This window comes from Triticum dicoccoides, chromosome 5A (genome assembly GCF_002162155.2).
Source record: "Triticum dicoccoides isolate Atlit2015 ecotype Zavitan chromosome 5A, WEW_v2.0, whole genome shotgun sequence".
In the NCBI taxonomy this organism is placed as follows: Eukaryota; Viridiplantae; Streptophyta; class Magnoliopsida; order Poales; family Poaceae; genus Triticum; species Triticum dicoccoides.
The window spans coordinates 581206522-581224350 of record NC_041388.1 but is presented as its reverse complement, the minus strand read 5'-3'; the positions used below and the strand labels follow the sequence as shown (position 1 = coordinate 581224350).

General features: G+C 45.1%; 2 protein-coding genes across 2 annotated transcripts; one reads left to right on the top strand and one right to left on the bottom strand.

Moving 5' to 3' along the window:
- The first annotated feature begins 2481 nt into the window (after positions 1–2481).
- On the top strand, positions 2482–7072 carry LOC119303043 (protein Iojap-related, mitochondrial-like). The gene is made up of 5 exons (XM_037580121.1): positions 2482–2837; positions 3484–3571; positions 4757–4854; positions 6575–6667; positions 6776–7072. Exons 1-4 carry the CDS (start codon positions 2553–2555, stop codon positions 6641–6643), a joined length of 540 nt encoding a protein of 179 aa, XP_037436018.1. The 5' UTR covers positions 2482–2552; the 3' UTR covers positions 6644–6667; positions 6776–7072.
- A 4229-nt stretch (positions 7073–11301) lies between these two features.
- On the bottom strand, positions 11302–13868 carry LOC119303042 (aspartyl protease family protein At5g10770-like). Its single transcript, XM_037580120.1, has 2 exons — positions 13452–13868; positions 11302–12839 (listed from the first exon to the last, which is right to left on the bottom strand). Exons 1-2 carry the CDS (start codon positions 13798–13800, stop codon positions 11509–11511), a joined length of 1680 nt encoding a protein of 559 aa, XP_037436017.1. The 5' UTR covers positions 13801–13868; the 3' UTR covers positions 11302–11508.
- Positions 13869–17829: the final 3961 nt, after the last annotated feature.

The following is a 17829-nucleotide window of genomic DNA, read 5'->3' as shown; positions in this document are numbered from 1 at the left end:
TGCGGGTGAAATGATGATACCATGCCAAGTTTCAACATTTTCAGAGTTCATTTTGTAGTGATTTTCAATTTCACGGTCATTTAGCTCTCTAAACAATTAGGTAAATGACCGAAAAACAACAAATGATGTCAGAACATGTTGGAAATTGATGACGTCGCTTTGAATGTTGCATACTGAACACAAAAGAAGTCCGAAGTTCAAATAAGTTTAAAAAACATTGAAGTGCCCGTGTAACAGATGAGTTCTCGTCTGAAACCCTCATACTCCGAAAGAGTTTGTCCAGTTTGTACACGAAGTGCATCCAGTTTTTGCCGTGACCCTCTCTACTCTTTCGCACATGCTATGCGGGTGAAATGATGATACCATGCCAAGTTTCAACATTTTCAGAGTTCATTTTGTAGTGATTTCCAATTTCACGTCATTTAGCTCTCTAAACAATTAGGTAAATGACCGAAAAACAACAAATGATGTCAGAACATGTTGGAAATTGATGACGCCGCTTTGAATGCTGCATACTAAACACAAAAGAAGTCCGAAGTTCAAATAAGTTTAAAAAACATTGAAGTGCCCGTGTAACAGATGAGTTCTAATCCGAAACCCTGATACTCCGAAAGAGTTTGTCCAGTTTATACACGAAGTGCGTCCAGTTTTTGCCGTGACCCTCTCTACTCTTTTGCACATGCTATGCGGGCGAAATGATGATACCATGCCAAGTTTCAACATTTTCAGAGTTCATTTTGTAGTGATTTTCAATTTCACGGTCATTTAGCTCTCTAAACAATTAGGTAAATGACCGAAAAACAACAAATGATGTCAGAACATGTTGGAAATTGATGACGTCGCTTTAAATGCTGCATACTGAACACAAAAGAAGTCCGGAGTTCAAATAAGTTATTAAAAATAAAAAAAGAGGTGCAATGCTGGTTAATTTGCTTCAAGCCTTTCGAAATAGTGTAGACTGCACTGCACATAGCTCAGTGCAATCTATGCTATTCCGAAAGGCTTGAAGCTAATCAACGTGCATGTGAGCATTGCGCCTCTTCGTCATTGTCTCTGCACTCACGACTTATAAACCGCTCATACTGCCTCTCTCTTGGCGAGGTGGGACTAAAAATCAGCTTACTAAGAAACTCTATTAGTGGGGGCCCCAGCCTGACCACAGCCGCAGTGGACTCATTAGTACCGGTTCGTGGCATGAACCGGTACTAAAAGTTGCCGACGAACCGGTACTAATGATGCCCGCCCGCCTAGCCGTTGGAACCGGCACTAATGGTCATATTAGTGCCGGCTCAAATTCAAACCGGCACTAATGTGCTTCACATTTGACCCTTTTTCTACTAGTGAGACGACGAAGACTAGGTAAAAGCTAGAGCTGCCTCAAGTCTCCCTAATATTGCCACCTCCTCGACCAGGAAGATAGAAACTATGTCGCATGACCCGACAGGTGACAACAAATGTGTCTTCGTCATGCTGGTTCGACACAAAGTCTGTTTAAGATATGGCATTATGGCAGTATAACGACAAATCCTACGAATGCACGGTTTCTCTGTACGCAGCGGAGCTACGACAAAATATTTGGATGAGTTGGACTAAAGAGATCACAAGCTTTTGGGCTCTCAGGCCTACTCTTTTTTTCTTCAACGACGACTTGTTTGGTTACTTGCATAACACTCCGTCAGGCCCATGGGATGCAATTTTGGGCCGCATAGCACAAAACTCAAAACATGGTAGTCGCATCAGCTATTTTCAGCGAGCCATACTCGAGCAAGCGCAAGAATGGCATGCCCAGGGACAAAGAGGGAGATGGCACGTTGTTTTTCGAAACCGCGCCTTAAATCCCCTTACACCTCTCACACTGCTCACTCTCCCTCTCTCCACTGCCACTTTCTCTCACCGGCTTCATCAACACTTCATAACCCCAATTTAGGGATCGATGCAGACGTCGACTTAAGCATGTATTTATACTTCAAAGATTTAGGGCTTGATCTTCTCCCTCTCGTCGACAATCTTGAGAAGAAGCTATCCACATGGCACAAGTGTGCACTATCTCTGGGTGATCGCCTTGCGCTCACACAACACGTCTTCTGCACCATCCCAGACGCGGAAACCGGGGACACGGCGCGGACGGCGTCCTAGGCGGGCGAGTTGCTTCAATGTTGGCACCAGTGAAAGGTCACGTCCGCTCAGGGCCGACATCAATGCGTAGCTGCCGCTCTAGAGCAGCATGAATGCGGACAGTTTCGGGCGGAAAAGGGCATGGATGCGTGCGTGATAGTGGTTTGGGCGCATGCAAAGCCCCCCTCCCCTGGTTTGCGGAAAAAATGATGTCTGAACAGGCCTGTGGACAGATAGAGGGCCACGTTGGATGACAAAACAATGAGAGATCAAAGAAAATAAGGCCACGTCATCGTATAAACCGATTTACTGTACTGCAGGAGAGAGAAAAAAAAAAACCTAGGTCTAAGCAGAGCTCTTTTTTTGGTCGCTCCTCGACCTCGGGGTGGAAATCGTAAAAGCTCTGGGCGAAGAGAAACCCCCTTTCCTCCGCACCGATGTTCTCCGCTGTTCGATCCCGAGCCCTCGGCCGATGGCGCCCGCCGCCGCACCTTCTCCCGCGCCTCCTCTCCTCCGCCGGCGCCTCGTCGGCCCGGCCGGCGGAGCTTATCGAGCTCTCGGAGGTGGAGAAGGTGCTGCACGACGTCCGGGCGGGGGACGTGCGTGTGTTCCCCGTCGGCGAGGGCGGGCTCCACGGCGGCGCTTGTGCGGACTACATGGTCGTCGCCACTGGCCGCTCCGACTGGCACGTCCGCAACATCGCTCAGGCCATACTTTACAAGGCAAGCCCCCCTCCTCTCTGTTGTTGTAAATGTATGATTTGGGCCAATGTTTGCTACTTTGGTGATGTTGTGACTGGAAATCGCGTGGACGCAACATGATTGTTTTGCATTCCATGAATTATCTTGAAGTATTATATAGCTAGCTAACGGATTTTAGCTCTAGGAATCCCTAAGGGTCCAATGATTTGTTTCCATAGAATTAACCAATTTTGCTTTTAGTGTTTTGGTGGACTCGTCTGCAAATGTGACTAATATGGATGTAACTGCAAAGATGGTTTGGTTCCCAGTGTGCACCAGTTTCATGATGGGTGATTCGGATTGGACTGAAGCGGGTAGTTAACCCCTGAGGCAATTGCATGAACCGTGCTGCCACAGTGTAAGGGGACTGTAGAAAATTAATTATCAATGCCCCCCTCCATCACAAACTGGGGGCTGTTAAAGAGCTGGCTTAGTTCTGGGTTCTCTGCCTTCTCAGTTATTTGTATGGTTTTTAGAATTAATGTGGTTTAATGTATTTTAGGATATATTCTCCTGTGCCATGTGGAGTTTACAAGCCTGCTTCAGTGGCCGTGCCATGTGATTTGAAGTTTGTGATCATGCAGACGGGCTATCCTAATATGATACTGAAATTGTCCTTTTTCATCAGATAAAGCAGAAACAGAAGGGTTCTAATCGAATATTGATGCCGAGTGTAGAAGGCCAGCAAGCTGGAAAGTGGGTTGTCATTGATTCTGGTAACATCTAAACTTCATATGTATCCCTGCAATTTTCTTTGTAAAATTTGTTTTAGCAATGGATAGACATAGACAAATGTCACGATGAAATTTAATTTTAGCAATTGAAGGAACCCTAACTGTCAAATCTAAACATACCAAAGGATCCTGTCTAAAGGATCTTATATAAACTTTAAAGAAAAAGGAAACAGAAGGCAGAGGCTTATCTCTAGAGTCTAGACCAGATTTAATCATTATGATTTGTGGCTCCCACGCTACTATCCTTCTTTTGCATGGTTTTGGGCCAGCTCTAGGAAATATTCAGTAACTTCCTTGTACAAGGCTTTATACCGGGCTTCCACCATTGAAGTTTGCTGGAATTAATCTTGAATTAGCGGCACCTATAAAGGCCAAGTACTTTAGCTGGCTAGCTTCCTTGAACTGTTCTGTTTGATAGCTGATCCTTTAGAGTGACGAAGCCCTGTGATGGATATTAGGGTGTCCCTTTCCCGACCAAGAGCGAGTGTTTATCTGTCATCTGCTGTGCTTGTGCATGTTCACGAGACGAATTTCATGGGAGATTTTGTCTTGGATAAGAGAGCAGCAGCTAATAACACAATTGGCTTCCATCTTAAATGATTGGTGGGCACCCTTCTGGGTCATGTTTCAAGCAGACATGTGAAAAGGCTTAGTAACTATGTGGTCTATCTGGGAACACTGGAATTACTGTGATCAAGGGTGCCTGACCTTCGGACATCGTTTCAAGGTCTAGCAATCAAAATTAAGGGAAGGTGCAGACTGTGGAGATTGGTAGGCTCTAGACAGTCATATTTGCTGCGGGGAATAGCAGCTGGCTTTTTTGTGCTTCTTTCTTTTCTTTTTTTGATGCCGATGTCAGTTGTGTCTTGAGCCGCTTGGCTTCTGTTGTAGAGCTGTTCTCTATGTATGACTGAAAAGATACTCGAGGCTCAGGCACAGATCTGGCCAAAGAAAAAAAGAAAGAAATGGGGTGTCTCTAGTTTCTTTAGTTTGAGGTTTGAAATGGTAGTACCTTATTTCTGATTAAGTTTGTTGAAGTCAGTATCTGATGGTCTGAAGTCTAGTTTCTTGTGTTTTAGAATTTTGTAATCGTGGTGTACCTGTCTTTGAAGTGGCTCCTGTGTTAATCACTTATGTTTTGCACTTGTTCTGAACAATTAACCTTAGGAAGTATCATCATCCACGCGCTTGAAGAAAGAGCAAGAGAGTACTATGATTTGGAAAGTATTTGGACAAAGGCGGTGTCCCCTAACATTTCTGTTCAGGTCAGCCAAACATATTACTTCTCTTTGTTGTTCTTTCCCATGACAGTTGGTATCGGGTGTGTCTAATTAATGATAAATGCAAATGCATCGTTGATATTTATGATTTAATAAATACCGTTTTACTAAAGTTACTATGCAACTGCATGTATGTGGACTTCATAATGAATATTTATTTGGTGCGTTTGTGTCGTGATATTGACGTTTTAATATGAAATATTTGTTGACTTTGTAATCCTCTATGCTCTTGGCAATACTGGCGTTAATGATGCTTTATCTGAAGTGAGTACTTAATTCCAGTATAAGGGAATTGCCGTTATGCTTGGAAAGAATAAGAAATTTATGTCAGAAGAAAACAGATGTGAAGGAACTTACCATGGACTTTAGTGACAACTATTCCAAAAGGTAGCTAGAGAATTGATGCTCTTTCTGAACGTTTTTTTTGAAGTAGTTAACTAAGCACTCTTATGTGTATTAGATCTTCGAAAGTTGATTTATCTGTTCAATTCATCCAGTTGAACAGTCTAGAATGTTGAGAATCATAATAAGAGATACTTTAGATAAGCTTTAGGTATTTAAATTAACAGTCAACCTGGAGGGAATTACAATGCTGTGCCATGTGAAATTGTGTGCCTTTTGCTCTGTAAGTGTTCAACTGCTATGAGGCCTTGATCTTCCAATCATTTAGGGAGGTTGGCTCTATCTGGTGATTATATGGCTTATAAATGTGCTACTAGCAGAGTGTTCCATATCCAAGCAGCATCTGGACAGAAATTCTGATCTTCTCTGGGTTTTGGATAGATGATGAATTTAGGATGTTTCAAGATCAAGGGGAAAACATTTTATTAAATGAAATACATAGTGAAAAAAAGGCCCCAGCGTTGCTCCCAACGGGAGAGACGGGTGGCAAAACCCTATCGCTGGACTTTGCGTGAGTGGTGGATGGGGGCAGCAGGTCTTGTCCGCACAGTGACGCCATCCTTGAGCCCTAGCGGGACCAGGTGGCGCTCCTCAGCAGATGGGCGGTGGCGTTGCTGCCTGAGCCGCCTGGATCTTGAGCGTGGGCATGGTCTTCGCTGTGTCCCTGATGTTTGGTCCGGTGGCAGCTTGGTGCTGTGCTGGCCGACGTTCAATGAGATAGTAAGGCACATAAATATTATCTCATTGCTGACCAGGTGAACCATTGGCTTTACTTTTGACCATTAGGTAGGGCTCCCAGCCACGGGTTGGTTAATGTGCATCAGTAACTACAAAATTGAAGATGCTTTAAATAATTATAGGGATCAGGCACACCTTATGTTGGGTGGAAACTTGATCGAATAGTTAGCGGTGAGACTATTCATAACGCATCATTTGCTTGTCAACCTTTGCTGTTAGTGAAACAATCTAATCTTTGCTTTCTAATGTTGGAATACATATGGAAATAAGAAAAAAATTGAATTATACAGATAAATGTGCTGTGCACATTATGCATTTTTTAGAATTCCCCATTGAAGAATCTGTTTGCAGTTGAATGGATCAGAGGCCCGGAATAATTCGTGTTGTTTTAATCGGATAATGAGGGATGAAGACCGATGGTTACCTTTTTTTTTTCTCATGCCTGCTCTGAATTTCGAGATGTTCTAAAAATGGTCCTTTTTAAAGGCGCAAGCAGGCGCACATAGTATTTTTGTTTTGGTTGTACTTCAACACAGTTTCTCATCTTACATTGTTTATGCTGCAGGAGTTGGAGACCTCACTTGTGAAGACGCGCCGCAGGGACCTGTCACAAAAACCCATGAAGAGCATTTGAGTTAATGTGCTGCGGTCTGTAGTGGTCAGTTTTCCGACCCTGAAATTTTATTTGGATGTATTGTCCAACGAACCACATGGCCACACCACGGACCTCCACTAAGACGAGATGTATTTACGATTTTGTATGCAGGGTTTGTTCAAGGTTTGTCAGATTGGCAGCGTCAAGCTTGTTTGTGTCAAGAACCTTGGAAGGATAGGCTTGCAAGGTTGCTTGTGAATGAGACCGTCTGGATTCATGCCAGCATGATGTCTCTCTGTCAAGTTTGCTTCAGCTATCTTTTATCATGTCGTCGTTTGCAAGTTCAAGCCAAGATTGTGGACTTTTTTTGCTTCTTTCATTTTGTTATTCACCCCTTCGTTGGATGGTAATCATAATACTATACTATCTTGAAGCCAAGGTAACACGTTGGACAATTTAGGGTGTGTTTGTTTGGGCTGCAACTTCTAAGTTGCAACGGCTCCCTCTGGAAGGAGGAGCTGTAGTTGTTAGGTTGACGATGAGGTGCAGCTGTTTGGTAGTTTTGTTGTAGCAGCTATGGCTGATGCTGAAATGTGCCGTCATACTTGTAGTTGCGATCACATTTAAATACTTAGATATTAAAAAATTGCAGTTTCGATCCAACTTGAAAACTTGCAACTGCAACCCCTACTAAAAACTTATAGTTGCGGCCCCCATTTGATAACTTACAGTTGCGACCTGACTTTAATACTTGCAATTGCGATCCAATTTTAAAAACCAACAGTTGTGATTTGCAATTGCGATCCAATTTTAAAAACCAACAGTTGTGATTTGCCTTCAAAATTCCTCTTTCGGCACAATCGCAGTCATGTTGTGGCCTTGTGGGTCGTGGAGTTGTAATCGGGTTACAACACTTACAATTGCACATGCTAGTTCTATTCACGATGGTTCAGTTTCAAGAGCAGCTAAAGTAGTTATATTCCACGATCTATGATTATAAAAATCTTCTTATAGAAGTCTAGTTCTTTCTTCTTTTAGAAAAGGAAGTCTTGCTCTCCTTTCTTGCCGCTACTTGCGTTGCGAGCCAATCTTCAAACTGTTACGGAGAAGTCGTTTACTGATTAGCTACTTGAACGTGGAAATATTTTGACATATCTGCTCTTAGGTTAGTATGAGAACTCACTCTACTCGTGCTATAGTCGAGGATGTACTTATACTACTCTAAAGAGGGATCAATTAACGGGGTGCATTTTTCTTAGGGGTAATTCTAGGCAAGACCTTGAATCACAGGGTTTGTTCTTGGCAACCCAGCATTCTTTATCTTAGCGTAGGGTAGAAGCAAATTTAATAAAAACAAAAAAGAATAAAACTAGTTTCTCAGTACAACTTATAAAGAGAAAAGTAGGAGGCCAAAAATATATGCCCTCCGTTTCTAAATATAAGTCTTTTTAGCGATTTCAATATGAACTACACACGGATGTATATAGATCTATTTTAAAGTGTAGATTCATTCATTTTGCTCCGTATGTAGTCCATATAGAATCATTAAAAAGACTTATATTTAGGAACGGAGGGAGTATAATGGCTCCGATCCAAAAATAAATGTCATTTTAGTTCAAATGGGAGTACCAAATTACATTTTAGTACTGTATAACTCCAACAGTTTAATAATAAGAAATAAAAGGCTCTGAAGAAAAGCTGCGCTGCCAAAAGGGCCACTCCATGCCTTCCTGCCCATGGTCAGCGCGCGTACGACCCAGCATACGACTCAGCATGGTCAGCGCGCGTCAATTTGGATGCGAGCAAATCGGACGGTCCCCGTGTTTGTGATTGAGACATAGCTGTTTCTCAGCCTGAGAAAACAGCAAAACCGTGTATATACATTTCCAACCAAGTCGCAGGTCAGAAATTTGACCAATTCCCCATCGCCAGTATCTTGTACTTTAGCTCCCAGTAGCTTCGGAGTACGTAGCTCAATTAACTGGACCTCAAATTTTATACTCCACCAAATCATCTTCCTCGTCACTCCTATGCCCGATAAATACGTATGCGTATCTGCACATCTTAGCACCCCACCACACCCATGCAACTGTTGTATACGAGCTGCTAGAGTACAGGCGTACGTGTAGAGAAGACAACACATCACTTGCCGCTCGACGCCATGGCCATCAACTTCTCTAGCTGCCGTGGCGTCGCCTGTCCTTCCGACTCCAACGACGTGGAGATGGCCCTTCCCGCCGCGGCTGCCGACGTTTCTGTCCCGCAGAGCGCCGGGGGGTCGAACGCGTCGGCGGCTAAGCCTGTGAGGGCGGCGGCAGGGCACTCGAGGCTCGGCGTCATACTGCTCGACCTCATCTCCGACCCGCCCAGCCACCTCTGGGTGCTTACCGCTCCACTTCGCGGGGCTGCCCTACCTCATCAGCATGTACCGGAGAGTCACAATGGTGGCGACGGGCTCCGGCATATGCGTGTTCCTGTCGTTCCTGATGCAGCCGAGCTGGGCGGAGGTGTCTCTGGTGTGGGTGGCCAAGGGGATCGATGCCAACTACGGCGAGGGGATGAGTGCGATGGTGGTGAGCAATGAGAAGCTTGGAGGGCGCGTGATCGTGCACGACACGATGACCATGGGGCGTCCGGACGTCGCGGAGCTGGCCGTTAGCGCGGCACGACGGTGGAACGCGGAGGCGGTGGTGGTGACGAGCAACCCGGAGGGGAGCAGGGACGTCGTGACGGGGTGCAAGAAGGCCGGCATCCCGGCGTTTGGGCCTATATGGGATTCTTGATGTTAACTTTTTTTGAATCACATGTATATAGACATGTTTATACATGTTTTTGTGTATTTATTCACTTATTTCAGTCCGTATGTAGTGTATATTAAAATATCCAAAACATCTTATAATAATGAAGAAAAAGAGTAGTATGAAAATGGAACTTCAAAAGGAAAGGACGCCGATATTGTGTGACATAATAGGCATTCATTCACACATCATGTGTGGCATGAGCAGGAGCAGCCCACACGGGTTGTGTGTGGGTGAATAGTAGAATTGTCCACACGTGTGGGCGTAGCTACTTCGTGCCGCACGCCCAACAAATACTACTCATCTTCATCATGCGCGTGTGGCACGAAGCAAAAATGCCCACACGTCCTGACGCAGTTACATTAGGTACCCGCGGGATGACGATTTAGTTGCCATCCGGGATGACAGATGTAGTTATCCAGGATGGCAAATAAGGTTGTAGAAGTTGGCAACCGCATGCTGTTGGGCGTGTGGGCGACCTCTCAAATGCCCACACACCGGCTTGTCCTACATGGCACGCGAAAACTGTCTCGGTGTGTCAAAATTCGTGCAAATTTAACTGAACGGTGATCTAGACATGTGGACGAGTTGTAATGTTGCCACACATACAGGCATTAGTGTTTTCGAAAGGAAAAGAAAATATCCCGTGACCTCATATCAATGTAAAAAAATGTACAAACTAACTAAACACAACAGGTCTGATAGAAAAACTAAACACAATAGGTGTTGTTTTTAGGAAAGTCCAATTAAGTGTTAGTTATTTGAAAAGCATTTAAAGATATTTTTTTAAAAACACGTGCAACTTTATTCATACTCATAACAGTTACAGTTGCACTAATTTTGACCTAAATACAGAAGTAACTCATATGACTAAGAATTACAATGAAATCTCTTAAAAACACCTTCTTTGCGGTATTAATCTATATCTATATCTATTCTATACCTACTATTAAAGAGAATAGGTATTCTTGGTTTGGTTTAGTCCTTTTCGTTTGGTTTACACACGTTAAGTGATCTGGGTCAGGTACTTGTATGTTGATCGGCCTTTTATGGGCTTTCATAGAGACCACAAAAAATAATTGTGTCAAAATAAATCAACATTATGGGAATTGAACACAGGACCTATGCGCCTTTCTATTTACTAATCCCAACTCACTCTAAATATACAAAGTGGCAGTCATCATGTTTAGGGCGAGCTAATTAAACGAATGAGCTAATAAAGGAAGGATCGTGAGTATAAATAGGATATTTAATGGATGTGGCTAATTAAAAAAAGGATTATGGGTAAACCGGTGGAATAACTAAAAGAAAGATTGTGGTCTTAATAAATTCTACATGAAGGATTTGAGGTACTACCTCCTTCTTGGTGTATAAGTCATTCGCGTAGTTCTAGCTCATCGATTTGAGGATTTAAATATGTATTATATGTCATGAAAAGTATATCACTAGATTTCTATACGGATGTAGTTTCTATGTGTAAAACCTATGGGCATTATGCTTGCACAAAATATCAATTTTTTCCGTTGCAACGCACGGGCATTCGTGCTAGTCTCTAGATAAAAAAATACTTCGAAAACTTCGGTAAAGAGGCTGCAATTGATTTGGAGCAATGATGTTGTCACTATTTTAGCAGCACGAACAATACCAATAAAGGTTTTTTAAAGCGCCTTGAGTCGTCCATCCAAAAAGATGGGAAACCATATCGATGAATGTACTTGGGTCGGGGATGATCCTTAGAAGTGCAGGCCGTCGAATCACTATATTTTTACCATGATGTCGATGAAAGATTTCATCTCCACAAATGATCAAACCAACAAAAAATCTTGATACAACACCATAGACTCATCAGATCCAAATAATCGGATCTTCGAGGACAGAAATCTCATGGCACCGCCAAAAGAAGGAAAGAAAATTTATTCTCACAAAACTATGATGACCACTAGACGTTGACAAAGAACATCGAGAACGTAGAAAACCTAACTACTCCACATCTAAAGATATGTTTACTGAAGAAGAGAGAAACATGGCGACATTGTAAAAAAAAATCTCCGTTTTAAGTTACATTTCGCAAACACTTGAATACAATTCTACTCTCAGTTTCTGCTATTACATATTGTAGCTGCAGTCCTCGTCAGCAAAACCTAGCCCTGAGCGCACCGTGTCATACACCACCCTCTTGTTCTTCTGCTGGTAGTTCCCTATGATAGGCGTCTGGTCTTCGTATGGAAGGCTCGCCATCGCCAGGCACACCTGAGACCCGTTCTTCTTGGCCATGAACAGCATCCCGGCGGCCTCCACGGTCACGTCGGCCCCGCCCTCGAGCCGCAGCGTGAGCAGCGGCACGTTCACCTCGTCGTGGCCCGTGAGGTTGTAGCACGTGTCGAGGAGCGAGAACCCCGGCGCGGCCGGGTACCCCGCGGCGGTGAACTGGCGCGCGAACTCGGCGCGCACGGCGCGGTACACGGACGGCGCCAGCCGCGAGATCACCGTGCCCGAGTCGATGAGCACGTTGCTGGCGCCGAGCCCCGACGCGGTCACCGCGGCGCCTCCGACAGACGCGCCCGTGACGTTCATGAAGTAGAACGGGGGCTGCGCCGGGTCTGCGATCATGCGGGTGTATGCCACGGGCGTCGTGTTGCGGTAGGAGGATGAGTCACTCCCCAAGGAGAGGGACCCCGTGGAGTCGCCGGAGGTGGTCGCCGGCAAACAGTAGGAGAACACGCCGCCGAACCGGGATGCCGTCTGGGAGACCAGCGACAGTTCGGTCCGGCCGAGGCCCATGAGCCCCGCTGTGCCACCGAACAGGCCGTGGTTGCTGAGCCCGCAGCCAAAGACGAAGCCGTCGAGGTTGGCGCCGCCGAGGCCGACCGTGTCCGTGGCCAGCACGCCGCGGCTGAACGACCCGTCGCCGTAGCCTAGCGCGTAGTAGCATCTCTCGCTTCCGCTGCCGCCGCCTCTGGCACAGAATCCGGGCGCGCCCGTGGCCTCCTTCAGCGAGGCCGCGCAGGCGGAGGCGTTGCACGGGACGGCGGCGTAGGTGGCGGAGCTAGCTGGGTCGAAGAGTGGGTCCCGCTGCTCGTAGCAGGCACGGCAGGGCTTGCACTGCACCCAGGTGAGGTCGCTGCCGGTGTCCACGATGACGTTGAGTTTGGCGGCGGCGCCGGAGGAGTCGCCGCCGAGCGCGATGGTGGTGACGTAGTTGAGTGTCTGGAAGCGAATGCCAGATGTCAGCGGGACCTGGGCCGCCGCCTGGCGGGACTGTATGGACGCTGCCCTGGGGAGCAGCAACGAGGCAGCACGAGCAGCATCGGCGGCGAGGAGTCGGCTGAGGTATCCTTCGCTGCCGGCGGGCTGGTTGGAGATGGTGGCCGGGGAATGATGCTTCAGCTCTAGCACGGTGGTTGCTCTGCTTGCTCCCTCTGCTTTCCTGTGCTCTCCTGGAGAAGATGAGATGGACCAGTGAGAGTGTAAACCGGAGTGTAACTGTGTAATAAGTGCCCATCAGGCATCAGAGACCTGTAGATTCTACAAGTATCGTAGGTAGTACATCAGTAGTATATGCATGCAATTTGGAACTAGATCATGAATTGGATTCTCTATGTATGGTATGATTTCCACTGTCATCAGAGTAGTACACGTGAGAGTTAACCACGAGAAGGCCACCGGATAATACAAAGTGTAAAATTCCAGGTACGGCAGTCACCTGTCAGAGAATATAGGCCATGTATATACATTCATATTCATGCAATCATGCATCTTTGTAAGACTGAGCCCATGTTGACACTTGACGCTTTTTCATTCTCTTCGTGGCTTCTCTTTTTTGTTCTTCATTCAAAAACTATGCTGAAGGGCATTGACACCTCGAATTCTTAATTACCGGTAGATGTACATAACTTTTTTTTCAGGAATAGTGGATTGTGAATGTGTGGTCACTATATCTCAGAATGATATTGCCTAGGAATGCTTCGACCGTACTTTTAGATAAGTCTAATCTAAGGTACAATTCGTACGTACTTACTACGTAGAAGCGAAGAAAACAAGTTACTTACCTAGGATCTGAGCCTTGCTTTGTTGCTCGTAGCGGCCGCCCTGGATCTTCCTCGCAGCAGCACCCCACTCCAACTCACGCAGCGACAGCGCCGCGCTCTTCTTCCCAACGACGGCGCCGCTGCCGGCGGCGACAGCATTGCCAGCGACGGCGAGAAGCGCGAGGAGGCGGAGAAGAAGGTGGTGCCCGCGAGCAGAGCTGGAAGAAGCGGCCGCCATTGGAGCTAGTGGAGTGGACCTCGCTCGCGGGAGGGAAGAAGCTAGCGACCAAGCAGGAAGTGGGAAGCGCGCAACGGACAAGAGAACGTGAATGTGAGAGAAGGAGAGGATACGTACATGGAGAATGTACATACGGCCGGGGATATGGATGGGATCGGCAGGTATCCGCGTAGTTTTGAGCAGAGATGCCCGAGCTCCAGGGCGCCCACAAGAGAACAAAGAGAAGGGGGGAGGGAGGGAGGGATCAGAGAATACGCTGTCACTCTGTTGGATGTATGCGTGTGCGTGTGTGTGAGAGAGAAAGCGAAGACCGTGAGGGGCGCATGCATGCATGAACACACGACGCGGGAACACGGGAGTACTGTAATTTTGTAGCTTTGTGAAATGTTTAGAATCACGGGCGCGAACAGGGGAGAGAAGACGACGCGCAATGGAGCCGGCGCTCGTGGCCGGCATCTCGTCAACTCCATCGACTTCCCGCGCCAAAGTCACTCGTTCGGTGGTCGTCCAACGCAGTGCTGCGTCGGGGCCGGTGAAGCAAGCTCGGTACAAAATCATTCACTGCGCTGGTTCATGTTTTAAGAGATAGTTTTTCTTTTTTCTTTCAAAGAGTGGAGAAGATCATTCGGCTCCCCATCGACCAAATCCGTTGAATAAACCATCTCCTACTAGTTACATCCAAAGACCGTTGGTGCCCCCTCCTCCCGGCGAAGGAAGGACCACGTATAAATCCACCTGATAGCTCTAAAGATAACCATGAAAATAATCCGAACTTCCATTCTATTAAAAAGACAATCATTATGACACTTTTAAATAGCCAAAGTAAAGCATAAACTCCCACTCAGATTTAGAGGATAATTGGTTTGATGCCAACATTTGGCATTGCCAATACTTGGCAAGCCAATAATTGGCAATATCAAAAGTTGTCAAAAATTGGTAACTTTTTGTGAGGTTTTCAAGTAAACATGGTAGCCAACCAAGCACTAGCCAATATTTGGCATTTGCCAAATGTTGGCATGCCAATTTTTGGCATCAAACCAATTATCCCTTAGACTTCAACTCAACCCCTACTAACTAGTTTCCAAACATATTCATACTACTGGTCGGTGGAGGTAAATTAAAGGCTATATGGACATACCGCCACAAAAGTTTGGCAAGCGGATATTAAAGGAATAGATGTTGAATCGACTCCTTGGTACCAAAGAAGCGATATTTTGTGCTTCCCTGCCAGTTCCTTCAGGTTATCTTTGGTTAGGATCACCTTTCGATCCAGACGCACATGAAGATTTTAATTTTCAACAACAATTTAAGTTTTGAAATATATTTATTGTGGAAAGGTCTACCATCATCGATGAGGTTCATATACATGAATTTGGCTGAAAAGCACTGGAAGTGTGCAACTTTCAACAGAATGTGTTTGTTTCCTCACTAAGGTTGACTGTCATTAACCTTGTAACGAGATGTATCCAATCTTTCCAATTTTCTCCGATGAGTGTCCGTCGAAATTCAGTATCCAGCTTGACTTGGACCATTACCGTGGCAACAGAAACTGGAGGAAATATGCCCTAGAGGCAATAATAAAGATGTTATTTATATTTCCTTATATCATGATAAATGTTTATTATTCATGATAGAATTGTATTAACCAGAAACTTAGTACATATGTGAATACATAGACAAACAGAGTGTCCCTAGTATGCATCTACTTGACTAGCTCATTAATCAAAGATGGTTAAGTTTCCTAACCATAGACATGTGTTGTCATTTGATGAACGAGATCACATCATTAAAGAATGATGTGATGGACAAGACCCATCCGTTAGATTAGCATTATGATCGTTTAGTTTTATTGCTATTGTTTTCTTCATGACTTATACATATTCCTCTCACTATGAGATTATGCAACTCCCGAATACCGGAGGAACACTTTGTGTGCTATCAAACGTCACAACGTAACTGGGTGATTATAAAGATGCTCTACAGGTGTCTCCGAATGTGTTTGTTGAGTTGGCATAGATCAAGATTAGGATTTGTCACTCCGTGTATCGGAGAGGTATCTCTGGGCCCTCTCGGTAATGCTCATCACTATAAGCCTTGCAAGCAATGTAAATAATGAGTTAGTTGCGGGATGATGCAGTACGGAACGAGTAAAGAGACTTGCTGGTAACGAGATTGAACTAGGTATGATGATACCGACGATCGAATCTCGGGCAAGTAACATACCGATGACAAAGGGAATGACATATGTTGTTTTGCGGTTTGACTGATAAGGATCTTCATAGAATATGTAGGAGCCAATATGAGCATCCAGGTTCCGCTATTGGTTATTGACCGGAGATGTGTCTCGGTCATTGCTACCTCTTGAGCATGCGTTGGTTTTCCCTTGAAGAGAAAAGGGTGATGCAGCAAAGTAGCGTAAGTATTTCCCTCAGTTTTTGAGAACCAAGGCATCAATCCAGTAGGAGACTACACGCAAGTCGCCTAGTACCTGCACAAATAAACAAGAACCTCGCAACCAACGCGATAAAGGGGTTGTCAATCCCTTCACAGTCACTTACGAAAGTGAGATCTGATAAAGATAATGAGATAAATATTTTTGGTGTTTTTGTATAGATTGGAAAGTAAAGATTGCAAAATAAACGGCAATAGAAATGGCTAGTTGTTGGGAGAATAATATAATGGAGAATAGACCTGGGGCCATAGGTTTCACTAGTGGCTTCTCTCAAGATAGCATATTCTACGGTGGGTGAACAAATTACTGTCGAGCAATTGATAGAAAAGCGCATAGTTATGAGAATATCTAGGCATGATCATGTATATAGGCATCACGTCCGTGACAAGTAGACCGAAGCGATTCTGCATCTACTACTATTACTCCACACATCGACCGCTATCCAGCATGCATCTAGAGTATTAAGTTCATAAGAACAGAGTAACGCATTAGGCAAGATGACATGATGTAAAGGGATAAACTCAAGTAATATGGTATAAACCCCATCTTTTTATCCTCGATGGCAACAATACAATACGTGCCTTGCTGCCCCTACTATCACTGGGAAAGGACACCGCAAGATTGAACCCAAAGCTAAGCACTTCTCCCATTGCAAGAAAGATCGATCTAGTAGGCCAAACCAAACTGATAATTCGAAAAGACTTGCAAAGATATTTAAATCATGCATATAAGAATTCAGAGAAGAATCAAATATTGTTCATAGATAAACTTGATCATAAACCCACAATTCATCGGATCTCGACAAACACAATGCAAAAAGAATTACATCGAATAGATCTCCAAGAGAATCGAGGAGAACTTTGTATTGAGATCCAAAGAGAGAGAGAGAAGAAGCCATCTAGCTAATAACTATGGACCCGAAGGTCTGTGGTAAACTACTCACACATCACCGAAAATGCTATGGTGTTGATGTAGAAGCCCTCCGTGATCGATTCCCCCTCCGGCGGAGCGCCGAAAAGGCCAAGATGGGATCTCACAGGTACAGAAGGTTGCAGCGGTGGAAATAGGGTTTCGTGGTGCTCCTGGATGTTTTCAGGGTATATGGGTATATATAGGAGGAGGAAGTAGGTCGGTGGAGCTGCGAGGGGCCCACGAGGATGGGGGGGCGCACCCACCCCCCTGGGGTGCCCCCTCCCGCCTCGTGGCCTCCTCGCTTCTTTCTTGACGTCCACTCCAAGTCTCCTGGATTGCGTTTGTTCCAAAAACGATCCTCACGAAGGTTTCATTCCGTTTGATATTCCTTTTCTACGAAACACTGAAATAGGCAAATAAACAGCAATTTGCACTGGGCCTTCGGTTAATAGGTTAGTCCCCAAAATAATATGAAAGTGCATAATAAAGCCCATTAAACATCCAAAACAGATAATATAATAGCATGGAACAATCAAAAATTATAGATACGTTGGAGATGTATCAGTCATGTCTACATAGTTCTCGAACCCATAGGGTCCGCACGCTTAACGTTCGATGACGATTTGTATTATGAGTTATGTGATTTGATGACCAAAGTTTTTTCGGAGTCCCGGATGAGATCACGGACATGACGAGGACTCTCGAAATGGTCGAGAGGTAAAGATTCATATATTGGAAGGTTGCATTTGGACATCGGAATGGTTCCTAGTGGTTCAGGCATTTTTCCGAAGTACCGG